This window comes from Stegostoma tigrinum, chromosome 2 (assembly GCF_030684315.1).
Source record: "Stegostoma tigrinum isolate sSteTig4 chromosome 2, sSteTig4.hap1, whole genome shotgun sequence".
In the NCBI taxonomy this organism is placed as follows: domain Eukaryota; kingdom Metazoa; phylum Chordata; class Chondrichthyes; order Orectolobiformes; family Stegostomatidae; genus Stegostoma; species Stegostoma tigrinum.
The window spans coordinates 106,701,996-106,716,594 of NC_081355.1; the positions used below are offsets into that span (position 1 = coordinate 106,701,996).

Below are 14,599 nucleotides of genomic sequence, written 5' to 3' on the forward strand. Positions count from 1 at the left end.
CGCAGCACGGGGCCAGTGTCAAGTTCAGGATGGACAGGGGTCAATTTGTCCAGAAGCCCAATGCACGCCTGAGGAGCTGCAAGTGTACACGAGGTGTCATGGCCGAGTGCCTTGTCCATCAGGCTCCAGATGGCTTGGGTCACAAACCAGAGATGGATTGATGCCCTTACAGTCAACGATGCTGATGTTACTCAGCCCGCTCCTTTGCCATCCAGCGCGTGCCCTGACTCTGGTTCGCCCTGAATCCTGAACTCTCTCCTACCTTGGCCAGTGCAAGTCGCGCTCGAGGAGGAAACCTCCTGTGCAGCAGCTTCCCAACGAGACCCGCCACTGCTGTAGCAGGAGAACTCCAGCACAAGCCAACCGTGCCCCACACGATTGATCAGGTTCAGATTGAAGGCAGGCAACTCCTGGAAGAAGACCCGAGGCTGGGACCACTCCACGGACAGCAACTGCATGTTGTAATGGAGGCCACACACCTGATGGAAAAATGTATGTCATCAGGGCACACTATCTTGGAGGGAGCAGAACGTAAAGGTATTGCTGCAAGATGTGAAGGTAGAAAGTCGCTCCCTGGACGCGAAGGCAAACAAGCACCTGACCACCTTCCTCAAGCGGGAAACTTAGGACCGTAGCAGCGAGCCAGTGTTGCCTCTTGTCCTTGGAAAACTTGATGAGCTATTTCTGGACAAAGCCAGGCAGAGGGACCAAAGTGACCAGCCAGTACCACAACACAGTGGCCATCAGCTGGCTTATGACCAGCACTTGTACCCTGTCCTGTCCAGCGTGTGAGGTGAGTGGTCACCTTGGTCTCCAATTCATGCCAGTTTACTGGCGAGGATTCCTCATGAGAACAAAGGCAGATTCCTAGGTAGAGGAGGTGAGTGGTACTCCATGTGAAGCACCGGAGCTCCTCCGGCAAAATGTCCATCTGCCAGGGACTGATCAGAACTCCTGATTTGCTCCAGTTGATCATTGCAGAGAACACCAGAGACCTCCTGGCACTTGTGCATCCTCCAGGTCAGCTGGGCCTGTGAACAGAAGGAGCACATCATTGACATATGCCAAAAGAACCACCTCTTGCCCTGGCCCATGCAGAGCCAAACCCAAATGCTGCTTACGTAGGAGGTGGAGGAACAGCTCCAGGCAGTAAGAATAAAGCTGGCGGGACAGGGGGCAGCCTTGACGCAATCCTTTCCCAAAGCACAGGAGCACCATCAGGGATCCAGTAACCTTCACTAGGCACTCCATGGTAGCGTGCAGAAGTCAGATCTAGGCAGCAGAGTGCATTCCGAACCTGAATATTCACAGAGTTCCAAGCAGATACTTGTGATCCACTCTATCGAATGCCTTTTCCCGATCAAGAGAGAGAACAGTGCTCGACAGGCCAGCCCTCTGTGAATAATGGATCACATCCTGGATCAGATGGATGTTGCTGGGGACACTCCGCCCTAGGACACTTTAGGACTGATCCGAATGGATCATGTGATCTAGCACAGTGCCACAGCGAGTTAAAAATACCCTGGCAAAGATTTTGTAGCTCGTGCTGAGGAGAGAGACCAGATGCCAATACAAACAAACAGTGATCCCCTTTCTTAGGCACAGTGATGGCGGCCTTGCGCCCAGAAAGACACATTTCTCTGGTTGCGATTCATTCCTCCAGGATCGGCATGTAGTTGCCTCTCTTCACCCCCAGCATGTCCCAGAATGCCCTGAAAAACTCTGCAATCAGCCCGTCCAGCCCTGGGGACTTGCCCCAGGAATGACCATCGAGGGCATCGGTCAGCTCCTTCACACTCAGAGGGGCATCAAGCCTCTCGGGACCCTTGGGGCTGACCTGTGGTAAGTCCTCCCACAAAACTTTGCAAGCTTCCTTGCTGGATCTGGAGAGAAGAGGACCCCGTAATCATCTGTCACTTGGCCCTGATGCCCACTGGATCCAAGAAGAGGGATCCATCGCCGACTAGCAGCACAAAGAGCTGCTGACAGACTCCGTGCCTTTTCACCGGCAAGTAAAAGAAGGCGAAGCCATGGTCAAGATTCCGAAGGATGTGGACCCACAATCTCCCGTATGGACCCCGGGACCCAGTAAGATGCACATCCTGGAGTGTCTCCATTTTCTTTTCCCACAGGGTCGGGTCCACATCAGGCTGACCGAGATCTGACTCCAGGTTGAGCATCTCCTTCTCCAAACCCCTTGATTTTATCCGTTCCTTCATCAACCCTGACATGTACTGCTGACAGATGGCACAGATGTGTGTCTTGTCACATCCCACTGTAGCCTCAAGGAGGGGAAGCCCAGCACTTCTTTCTCCATAGCCTGTCCAGAAGTGATGAAATGAGTCCCAGAACTGCCTGTCCTCCAGCAGTTATTAAATAGTTGTTAAAGTGCCATTATGCCGAGCTTGCCCTGATGCCGAACGGAACACGTTCAGCCCAGAAAAAGTCGTGAACGGAAAATGGCACTTGCCGCATGGAGGCCTTCAGAACACAGGAGGCCTATGCCCTGGAAATGTAGAGGTGGTCATTTCTGGACACACTGATGAAAGCAATGGAATCGGGATGAAGACTTTGCCAGACATCCACTGAGTCAAAGGTCTTAACTAAGTTCCCCAACTTCCCCAGTAATACTGAACTCTTCTGGGTACTGCCATGGTCCCACCTCTCAAGGGGACAGTTGAAATCTCCCCTGAAAAAGATTACTTCACCCTCACCAATGGAGCGAAGGGTAGTAGACTCTCCCTCGAAGAAGCACATCTGCTCAGGTCCCATCCAAGGCATGTATACATTTGTGAAGTGAAGCACCATGCTTCTGAAACGAACCATGAGTTACGGGAGGCCACCTGGCTCATGCTCCTTGACCCTCAAGATCTCTGGCTGGTAAAAAGGGCCAATAAGATAGCCACCCCACCATAATCAGAGGCCAGATGATTCATGAAGACCCTTCCCCACCACTCCACAAGCCACATATCTTTGTCTCCTGAGACCGTATGGGTTTCCTGCAGGATGCTCACTACATCCTTTCATTCCCTGAGGAGCAAAAAATATGAAATCTCAGCTGGGCCTTCCCACTGCCGTTGACGTTGAGGCTAGCTCTGGCTGTCTTCATGGCTGCAGTATGTGCCATCACCACCAGTTAGAACAATGAAGACCAACTTACTGAGCAGGCGGAGGGACTCCTTTCTCCCTTGCACCCTGAGGGCGCAGTAAAGGAGTCCTTTGCACCAGTGCTTCGCATTCTTGTCCATTCCCAGGGCTGCCAATTGCTGCTGGGCAGACATGCCCAGAAGTGGTAGAGAATTCCACCGATCCATAGCCAACTGAACTCTATCTCAGTGACCAAGCACAGCTTGCAAAATGTCCTGGAGTTCCCCATTGGGGATGAGGGGGACCTCGTCCACAAGCACCACATCATTCTCTGCCTCATCTACCTCGGCAGTGCTTTTGACCAATGCTCAGTCCTCCTCCAGGCCATCACGTCCTACTCTGGCTCCTCCCCCACATCAAATGCAGGGGGTAACCAGGATCACCTGTCAGACACATCCCATGCCTCAGCCCCACCCCCAAGCCTAACAGTTGGAGCATCCTTTGCAGGGAGATCCAAGTCTCGGGTTATGCCAGACTCAACTAAAAGGTTGACTGAAATGTCGGACCCCTGGGTGGCAGCGGTTCAGAAACCTGCTCTACTCCCAGCGCCGTGTCACCATCTGTATCTGGGAAATGATCTTCACTTGGGGCAGAGGTGCCCGACATAAAAGCCTGGGTGGAGGCAAGGAGGCCTGCTGCTTTGTAGCTGCCATCCAGGGTGCCCTCAGGGTAACTAATCCCACCGCAGTCCCCTGCCAGCACAGGCAGCACTTTTAGGCCTTCCAGTTCCTGTGGTATGGACAAGACCTCAGCGGCCATGCTCACCTCAGCCTCTGAGATGCCTGGCCCAGTTGAGGTGGACTGCAGAGGCGGGTTCATGTCCCCCTCCCCTAGCAAGGAGGGAAGAGGGACTTCCAGGGGATGCTACTCCCTCCTTCCCAAGGGGCATTTGTTGTTAGTGCTGGGCCCTGAGGAGTGGCACCTTTATCGGGAGAATGCAGGAGTGAGAGACGCCTCCATTTCTCCACTGTCCTGATGCCCCCTTCCTTGAAAATGTTGTCTGTTTCACCTCGCCCCCACGCGTTTCAGGGCATGCAGGGGGCTGGGGGATCTGGGGACACCATCTGCTCATTCGTACTTCTTTTCACTGACAGGCAATAGGTGAGGCTCCAGATCCTACTGTCTCCTGACAGGCCTGGGCCTGCTATCCTGTGAGAGGGATCCCTCTCCAGGCTGGGAGCTGACAGCCTCAGGGTTACCCAGGGAATCCTCCCAGGAGGTTGCCCCTGACCACCCTACTGGTGCCCAGAACGAGGTACCTCCCTCTTGCAGGGACCGAGGGGGCATGGAGGCATCAAGAGGTGATGGGTGGTGATGCCAACTGCAGCCCATGTAGGTGTTGGCAGCAGCCTTCGAGGCAGGGCAGTTCCTCTGGAGGTGCCCCACCGCCTTGCAGGCATGACACCGCACACTGTCTGCTGACCAGAACACCTGGGTAAGCAGCACTTTTGTGCTCAACCGTGAAAGTACCCTCCGTGACCTCCTCCCAGGCCAGGCAGGCAAAAACCTGTCACTATAAGGAGTAAATATGTCTCAGGCAAGTCTCCTTCAGTCTGAGTAGTTAGGGGCACCACGCCCAACCTCACCTCCCCAGGCTGGCCAAAATGGGAGAGAAGGAGCTCAGATGGGAGTGACGTTCAATAAAATAACCTTCTAAGAAACTACTTCCAGAGGGTCGACAGGCAAGAGCTTCCCACCAACAGTAAGCCCCTTCCCCAGGGCAAGGTGCCCCGCCTGCTCAGTCTTCAGGAACAACACTACCTTTCCATACACCTTCGGTGCAGCAACAATGGTGGGGGCACCAAGTACCCCCGCCAAAATTACTGCACATATCTCAATGTTCATGTCCTACCCCAGATGTTTTAGAGTGCCTCGCTGTCACCATCGCATCCCCCCCCCCCCCCCTCCCTCCCGCACCGCCCCAACCCACGCCTCCCAAACCAGGACTACTACAGCCTCTCACAAAAGTCGCAGAAAAAGAGCCTGACAGTGACTTGTTCGGCCTCACCAGTCAGCACAGTCCTTTAGGCTGCCATGTCCCAACACACAAGTCCCAGACAATAGTTCCCAAAGCCCAAAGGCAAGATCATACAGGCCACACTCTGGAAGTAGTAACAGGGAGAGGGCCCAGGCTCCTAACATGTAAAGGTGTACGCAGCTGCTGCAGCTCAGTCAGGTTTTCCTCTGTGATAGGAAAGCCTTTACAAATGATATCCTGGGATTTAATCAACTTGGATAAATGTAATTAAAGGAAGCAAACATGAACTTGTTAAAGGAATATTGTTTTTAATCAGCTTGATTGAGTTTTGATCAGATAATAGACAGGGTGAGTGACAGTACTGCAGCTGATGTGGTGTACCTATAATTTTACATGTTTTTAGTAGAGCACCACAGAATAGGCTTATCAGCAAATTTGAAACCCACAGATTAAAAGGGAAAGTGCATAACTACAGTTGTCTGAGTGACAGAAACAAGAGTAGCTTTGAACAGTTGCTTTTCTTGATATGTGATATTGTAGAGTGAGCGCAGTTTTAAAATTTGTAAATTAAACAAAGCTTGTAATTATTGTGATCTGTTGAGGATAAAGATGGACTACACAAGAATATGGACAGGCTGTTTGTATGAGAGACTAGGACCTGAGGGCACAGCCTCAGATTGAAGGACCAACCATTTCGGCTACTTGTGTTGCATGAGCCATAACTCCTTTGTTTAAGGAAGACCATAAGATATAGATGCAGAATTAGGCCGTTCAGCTTTTCAAATCTTCTCCGCCATTCGTTTGTGGCTTTATGTTTCTTAACCCCATTCTCCCTAACTTCTCCCTGTAATCTCTGATCCCCTTACAAATTAACGTGTCTCTGTCTTAAATACATTCAATGGCTTAGCCTCCACACCTCCTGCAGTAATGAGTTCCACACATTAACCACACTCTGGCTGAAGAAATTCTTCCTTATCTCAGTTTGAAAGGGTTGTCCCTCCACTCTGAGGCTATGCCCTCAAGGTTTGGTCTCTTCTAAAGTGGAAACATATTCTCCACATCTACTATATCCAGGCCTGTCAGCATTCTGTAAGCTTCAATGAGATCCCCACTCATCTTTCAAAACTCCTTCGAGTACAGATCCAGCATCCTCAACTGCTACTCTTATGACAAGCCTTCATGCCCGGGCTCATTTTTGACTCCCTCCAATGCCAAGCATCCTTCTTTAAATACTGGGCCTAAGACATCTCACAATATTCTAAATGCAGTCTGACCTTTTACAGTATCAGCAGTACATCCCTGGTCTTGGAAGCAGCCCTCGCAAAATGAATGCTAACATGGCAATTGGCTTCCTAATTGCCAACTGAACCTGCATGTTAACCTGAAAAGAATCCTGAAGTAGGACTCCCAAGTTCCTTTGTGCTTCTCATTTCTGAAGCCTTTCCCCAATTATAAAATAGTCTATGTCTCTATTCTTCCTATCAAAGTGCATATCAAACCTCACAATTTTCCACACTGTATTCCGATGCACAATTAGGAATATGATGCATTACTGCCCACTTGTCTGGATGAGTACAGCTCCAACAACTCTCAAGAAGCTTGACACCGTCCAGTACAAAGCAGCCTGTGTGATTAGCACGACATCCACAAGCATCTACTCCCTCTACCACCAACACTCAGTAGCAACAGTGTTACTATCTACAAGATGCACCGTAGAAATTCACTGAAGGTCCTCAGACAGCACCTTTCAAACCCACAACCACTTCCATCTCGAAGGACAAGGACAGCAGATATATGGGAACATCACCATCTCCAAGTTCCCCTCCAAGCCACTCACCATCCTGACTTGGAAATATATCACAATTCCTTAATTGTCGCTGGGTTAACATCCTGGAATTCTCTCCTGAATGGTATTGTGGGTCAACCCACGGCAGATGGACTGCAGCAGTTCAAAAAAGCAGCTTACCACCACCTTCTCAAGGGCAGCTCGGGATGGGCAATAAATGCTGGCCAGCCAGCGATGCCCACATCCCACAAATGAATTTTAAAAAACCTGTCACTTCTTTGCTTGCTCTCCTAGCCTGTCCAAGTCCTTCTGCAGGCTCCCCACTTCCTCAATACTACCTGTCCCTGCATCTATCTTTGTATCATTTGCAAACTTGGCAACAATGCTGTCAGTTCCTTAATCCAGATCATTAATGTATAATGTGAATAGTCGTGACACAAAAATTAACCCTGTGCAGAACTTCACCAGTCACTGGCTGCCATCATGAAAAAGATCCCTTCATCCCTACCCCCTGCTGCCAGTTGTGATGTGGACTTCACCTGATAAGGAGCAGTGCTCCAAAAGCTTGTAATTTGAAATAAACTTCTTGGACTATAACCTGTGACTTCTGACTTCTGCCAGTCAGCTAATCCTTCATCAATGCCAGTACTTTTCTCCTAATACCATGGGCCCTTATTTAGTAGCTTCCCATGCGGCACCTCATCAAAGGCCTCTGAAAATCCAACCTGATCAGGTCTAGTGGCCTTTCCTTTGTGTAACATGTTTGATAAACCCTCAAAGAATTCTAACAGACCTTCTTCTGATAAAGCCATGCTGATTCAGCCTTATTTTACAATGCACTGCCAAGTACCCCGCAATCTTATCCTTACTAATGGACTCTAAAAACTTACCAACGACCAAGGTCAACCCAACTGGTCTATAACTTCATGTGAGATAATAAGAACTGCTGAAGCTGGAGTTAAAGATAACACAGCGTGGAGGTGGAGGAACACAGCAGGACAGGCAGCATGAGAGGAGCAGGAAAGTTGATGTTTCGGGGGTGTACTCTTCTTCAGAAAATTTTGTTTTCTGTTTCCCTTTTTAAACAGGGCTGTTACATTAGCCATTTTGCAGTCCTATGGCACCCTCCATGTCTCCAGTGATTCCCAAAAGATTGCTACCAAAGCCTCTATAAACTCCTCAACTATCTCCTTCCGAAGACTGGAGTGTAATCTATCTGGTCCAGGTGATTTATCTACCTTCAGACCTTACATCTTTCCCAGCGCATGGAATAGTTTGCCAGTGGTAGTCGTGGAAGCAGAGTCATTATTGACATTTAAGCGACTGCTGGACATGTACATGGACAGCAGTGAATTGAGGGGAATGTAGGTTAGGTTATTTCATTTTTGGATTAGGATTATTCCACGGCACAACATCGTGGGCCGAAGGGCCTGTACTGTGCTGTACTTTTTTATGTTCTCGCACATTCTCTTTTTGATAGCCACTATACGCACCTCTGCACCCTGACTCTCTTGAAGTTCTGCTATGTTGCTGTGTCTTCCATTGTGGAAACTGATGCAAAGAACCTACTTAGTTCCTTCACCATTTCTTTGTTCCTGTTACTACTTCTCTAGCCTCATTTTCCAGTGATCCAATATCCATTTTTATCTCTTACCCCTTATATATCTAAAAATAGCTTGTAATCTTCTTTTATATTTCCAGCCAGCTTACCCTCATATTTCAGCTTCTCCCCCTCATATTGCTTTTTATTGCAGTCATGTGAAGTTTAAACATTCATTCCAGGCTTTCAAACTCTGTAGTCTGTATTTTTTTGTTCTTTGGAGGGATTTAAGGTACACTTTGTGACAGTTTCTCCCCAAGAATGTTAAACGTGTGGCTACTGATTGTTGCTCTGGCTTATTGATTAAAACTATCACAATCTCGTAGTTTTCCATTGAGGGTGGAAACCTGCCAGCTGTGTTCCCTACCACTTTTATTTATACCAGAGACAGGCGGGGAAAAGTTGCAGGCACTGTGTGACTTACTGAGTGATTTAGCTGCAGACTACTTATTTGTTTACCATTCCTTTTCAGTGGCTTTTAGCAGCTTTCAGCAGCACTGAACATTTCAGTGTTTCCCCTTTGGGAACATAGAGCGTAGAACATTACAGCACAGTACTGGCCCTTCGGCCCTCGATGTTGTGCTGACCTGTCATACCAATCTGAAGCCCATCTAACCTACACTATTCCATGTACGTCCATATGCTTGTCCAAAAGTGTTTCTATTAGAGATTTTCAGCTCTCAACTTAAGCTACATTTCTGAGACCTTGTTACATGTTCATGGAATACAATGTGTCTTGTATTCTGTTCTGTAAGGTGGCTCCTTGAATTGAGTCCTTCATGTTAGAGGTCACATGTTAGTTGCAAGTGAGGAAGGAGATTCGTACAACTTCCATCCAAACTGCCTCTTTCTGTATTCTGTGATAATGGGAACTGCAGATGCTGGAGAATCCAAGATAATAAAATGTGAGGCTGGATGAACACAGCAGGCCCAGCAGCATCTCAGGAGCACAAAAGCTGAAGTTTCGGGCCTAGACCCTTCATCAGAGAGGGGGATGGGGTGAGGGTTCTGGAATAAATAGGGAGAGAGGGGGAGGCGGACCGAAGATGGAGAGAAAGAAGATAGGTGGAGAGTTGCAATGGGAGAGAGATTCCCTGAGGTTGGTCCGGAGGGAGGAGGGTAACTTCTTCAGGTTAGGCATCCCTGGAAGAGGCTTCGCAGTGAGGTTAAAATTGTATCAGTGATAATGGGAACTGCAGATGCTGGATTTCTGTATTCTATCATTCTTTACTTCTGTTAATGCCTCTTAGCTTCTAGAGGCATTTGGCATACATGTGGCTTATGTTTTTGAAAAATTATTTTTGAGGGCATAGATGGTGCAAGCCCAGCTCCAGAAGGAAAGCTGCCAGACCTACATTTTAGAGCCAGTAGATTTGAGTATTGAGTTCACATACCCCTTTTATTCCTCCAAATTAATCAGATCTACCTCACTCCCCATCAGCCCTAAGAAATTATTTCAGGTTTACAGTTGCAGCGTATCTATGATACGTACAGGTTTAAAGCTTAACAGACCACTGAAGAAAACAGGTTCATCTAAGTTACAAAATGAATCGGTGAACACTGTTTTGGAGTTTTCTACGACTGTCCTCTGATTTTTCATTATAGTTTCCTACCCTACAACTTCATTATCAAATCAATATAAACCAAAGCACAATGAAAGAGAAAAAAAAAGTCTTAAATTATGGAATTAATTTATTAAAATATCTATTATTAAAGAAGCTTCTGTCTCAGAGGAATATCAATGACTTATATTGACGTTATGTAAAGAGGAAGAGTCTATACTAAAAGGCAATTATAACAGATACATATACACATAATAATTCTTCTTACATGTGAAAGACTTCTAATATCTAATAAATATATACCTCAATATAGGAATGGTCTTGCTAGCTGCAATGTTTAACTGTTTACAAACAGCTATTTCAATGCTAAATTGCATAAGAAAAATATTGATTTAATGATCAAGGTTTGGAATTTGCTGATTAAAAATTTTAAAAACAAATTGAAAGCGTTACTGTAGGATGCTATTAAAGAATATGTCTTTTGAAGTCTATTTCTCATGGTATTGCGGTAAAACTCCATCTCAGCAATGAGGGAGCACAGGAGCACATGGTAAAAGCTCATAAGCCAAATGAGCTTTTTCAGAAATTAATTTGACATGAAGAGCTATATTTTTAAGAGATGCTAGAGACAAATACTTTAAACATACTTTGGTTAAAAACAGTAGTTTGCCCCGGTATGGCACTGAGTAGTTGGTGTACGGTTTGTAACCTTTGAACTTCAAGCTCAATATATTATTTTTGTTCATTCTCTATCATACATGGAATGTCCATAAAAAATTCAGTTTGATTTTATTTTGGCCTATATTATGAATACCAGCACTTTGTTTGCCTCCCTGCTAGTTTCACTGTACATGAAATAATATGAATATATTTGGAAAAGAAATTAAGCTTAATAGAATGACATAAAGTAACGGTTTGAAAAACTTACTTAAATTGAAGTCATCATTAATAAGAAATCCTAAGGGAATGAGATTAAATATGTTTGACAGTTTAATAAAAATGGTTCATGCTAAGATATTACCATTAATTTTAGAAAATAAGGCATTTTTGATTTGTTAAAAATAAGTAGTTTTATAAATTTGAGGTGGAATAATAGGTATAAAAGTTGGTAGTGACTTTTACATTGAGAAAGTCTGAAATACTTGAGAATAACCAGAATTCCGTATTTTAATCTTTAGATAGGACCCTTTATCCTCACCATTTCCCATCTGATATTTTAACCAAGTGGGAAATCTCATCATCAGTAATGTTAACTTAACAAACAACATTAGCTATACCAGAGCATATAGCAGAGCAGAAGCATTCCCATCCTTGTGTGTCCATATGTATAACATTATTTTGCTAAGTAATGATGAATCAAAATCTTTAAGCCAATACATGAAGATGATATTTCTTTCAACCTTAAATAGAAGCTTCTGTTCCTTCACCATTATATACAGTAACAACACTCTCAAAGAAGGACATATACAAAACATTCAGCAATTTACAGATTAATAGTGTGATATTTCACATCTATATAGACTTTTGCACATATTAAGCCATCACGGAGAACTACTACCTTCCATGCCGAAGGAAAGCTGCTACCTTCTGTGGAGTTGAATTCCTTGAGATAAAGCAAGGTTCGTCTGATGTGCATGGAGATCTGCATTCCTCAAAGCTGCTTTCTGGGCATGTGCTTTCACCAGATTGTAAAGAGCCAAATGTCTTACATGTTTCAGTGTCAGTATCACTTAATAAACCAATGCATTGATCATCTGAAAATCCCACTCTGTGTTTTGGCGAATGCCTAACAATAAATTCAGATGGTCTTAACTTGCTTTTCTGTTCCAGTAAGTCAACACTTCTTATTATGTTTGCCAGTGTTTTCACCTGCTGTTTTACTTCTCCCTTTTTTACCTGAACACATTTTCCCTTCATTGGTGACTTGCGATACTTCCAGCATATTCTGCAAAACAGACATAAATGAAAGTTAGTCCCAAAAATTTGCTAATCTTTTCTAAAATAAATAAGAATGTATTGGCAATTCACACACTTCATATAGTATGGCTCCCAGAAGTTCTGTTGGGACAAATTGTGTGTGTGTGCGTAATTGAGGGTGGGTGGGCAGGAGGCAAATCATAACTGTAGTTCCATAAAGGAAGGGTGTGAATCTTGCTATTTTTATATACATAGAAATTGATTAGATTTGTGCCAGAGGCAGTAAACTTGTTTTTTAAAAAGGAATTCCTGGGAAATTTAAACCAAGCATGATTTATTTTTAATAAAATGAAACGACTGCGGATGCTGGAGGTCTGAAACGAACAAAAACTGAAATTGCTGGAGAAACTCAGCAAAACTGGCAGCAGTTGTGGAGAGAAAACAGCTAACGTTTTGAGTCCAGTGACTCCTTAGATTTTTTTGTTTGATGTGCACCTTGCATGAGTCACAAACAAATGCAAGACACAACATTATTGTGATGTTATTCATGGTAAAATAAATAAGTTATCAGGACTTGTAATTTACAGTTATTAAGTGAAACATTGTATGAAATGGTATCATGGGAGTGTTTAATAATCTTGGATCTCATCCCACAATTATGCGTACGTGTGTGAATAAGTAAGAAGACAGATGAGGGTAGAGCGGCAGACATTGTTTACATGGACTTTAGTAAGGCCTTTGACATGGTTCCGCATGGTCAACTGTTTTGTAAAGTTAGATCACATGGAATCAAAGGAGACCTGGCTAATTGGATCCAAAATTGGTTTCATGGTAGGAGAGAGGATGAGGGTAGAGGGTTATTTTTCAGATGATGGCTTGTGACCGACAGGGATCAGTGCTGAATCCATTGATGTTTGTCATTTGCATGAACAATTTAGATGAGAATATAGGGAACATGGTTAGTTAAGTTTGCAGATGACACCAAAATTGGTGGTGTAGTGGACAGTGAAGAAGGTTATCTAAGAGTACAACAAGATCTTGATCAGCTGGGTCAATGGGCTGAGGATTGTCAGACCGAGTTTAATTTAGAAAAGTGCAAAGCGAAGAAAGCATTTGGCATGCATGCCTTAATTATTCAGAACATTGTGATTAGGAGTTGGGACCTCATTTTGCAGATGTACAGGACATTAGTGAGGCCACTTTTGGAGTACTGTGCATCGTTCTGGTCACCCTGTTATAGGAAGGGTGTTATTAAATTGGAAAGGGTACAGAAAAGATTTATAAAGATGTTACCAGGTTTGGAGGATTTGAGTTATAGAGAGAGGCTGGATAGGCTGGGACTTTTTTTTCCTTCAGTGTAGGAGGGTAAGGGGTAACATTCATAGAGGATTATAAAATCATGAAGGGCAGCGATGAGGTGAATAGCAAAGTCTTTTCCCTAGAGTAGGGGTGTTCAAAACTAGAGGGTTTAAGGTGAGGGATGATAGATTTAAAAGAAATCTAAGGGACAACTTCTTCACACTGAGTGTGGTTCATATGTGAAATGAACTGCCATAGGAAACGGTAGATGCAGGTACAGTTAAAACATTTAAAAGGCATTTGGATAGGTACATGAATCGGAAAGGTTTAAAGGGATATGGGCCAAACACAAGCAAATGGGACTAGTTTAATTTGGGAAATCTGGTTGGCGTGGACAACTTGGATGGAATGGTCTGTTTCCATGCTGTATGACTCTATAACTGTAGGCTTGATAATTTTATCATTCATTATGAGTTATCAATTTTATTTCTTGCCTTTTATTCAAAACTAAATAGAGGACGTTAGTTTCGAGGATGATGCAGTGACGTAATGGTGGGTGCTAGTCTGCAAATTCTGCATATGTCACAAGCGGCAAGTAGGTGGATTGTGGTTACGTTGTATTAGAAGAGCAATTCTGTGTTTTGGGTGCACTTAATGGGAGGTGACATATTCTAACAGGAAGAGATAGGTATTAACGGGAGGACTCAATATCCAGTTCAATTATTTTAGGGCCTGAGCACCTTCTCCAATGTCCTTACCCGAACCCCCACACATCAGGCCTTGTACTCACATGGGCTGCTCCCACAACCAACCCACTGTCAGCTATTAATAGTGGCTATTAGTAGCTATTCATTCTGTCAGGTTGACCTTTATTTATTCCTTTGTTTGCTCAACTGCTTTCTCTCTCTCTGGGCTCCATCTCTACCTATCATTTACTCCTTCCCCCTCATCTTCAGCATATATACCATCCTTTTACCAGCTACTGAGCATTGGTGATGGAGAGAGAGGACTTCTGTAGATGTGATGCTCAATCCTGGATGGCATCAAGCTTTTGAGACATGCACCCATCATGCGAGTGGGCACTACTCCCTCACACCCCTGAGGATAGTCAGCAAGTTTTGGAGTTTAGCAGGTGAGTTACTCGCTGCAGTATTCCTAGCCTCTGAACTGCTAAGACCTAATGATGTAATAATATTCTTGGCATCCCTCTCAGGGAATCATACAGCCAAGCAGGAAGACCTAATGCTGGGTCTTCCAGTGTTTATGTTGCTGGATCATATTTAAAAGCCAGCTGCATACCACTTCAGACG

General features: G+C 45.0%; 1 protein-coding gene across 3 annotated transcripts in view; it reads right to left on the minus strand.

Annotated features, from left to right (window-relative positions):
• Nucleotides 1–10,238: 10,238 nt before the first annotated feature.
• Nucleotides 10,239–14,599, minus strand: part of LOC125460811 (zona pellucida-binding protein 1-like) — a 64,506-nt gene continuing 60,145 nt past the window's right edge. For 2 of the 3 annotated variants that reach the window (XM_048548812.1, XM_048548822.2), the window contains one exon: nt 10,239–12,018. In XM_048548812.1, coding sequence (XP_048404769.1) covers nt 11,628–12,018 — 391 coding nt within the window. In that variant the 3' untranslated portion in view covers nt 10,239–11,627. The remainder of the gene's footprint in view (nt 12,019–14,599) is intronic. The other variant, XM_048548831.2, reaches the window with a different exon arrangement.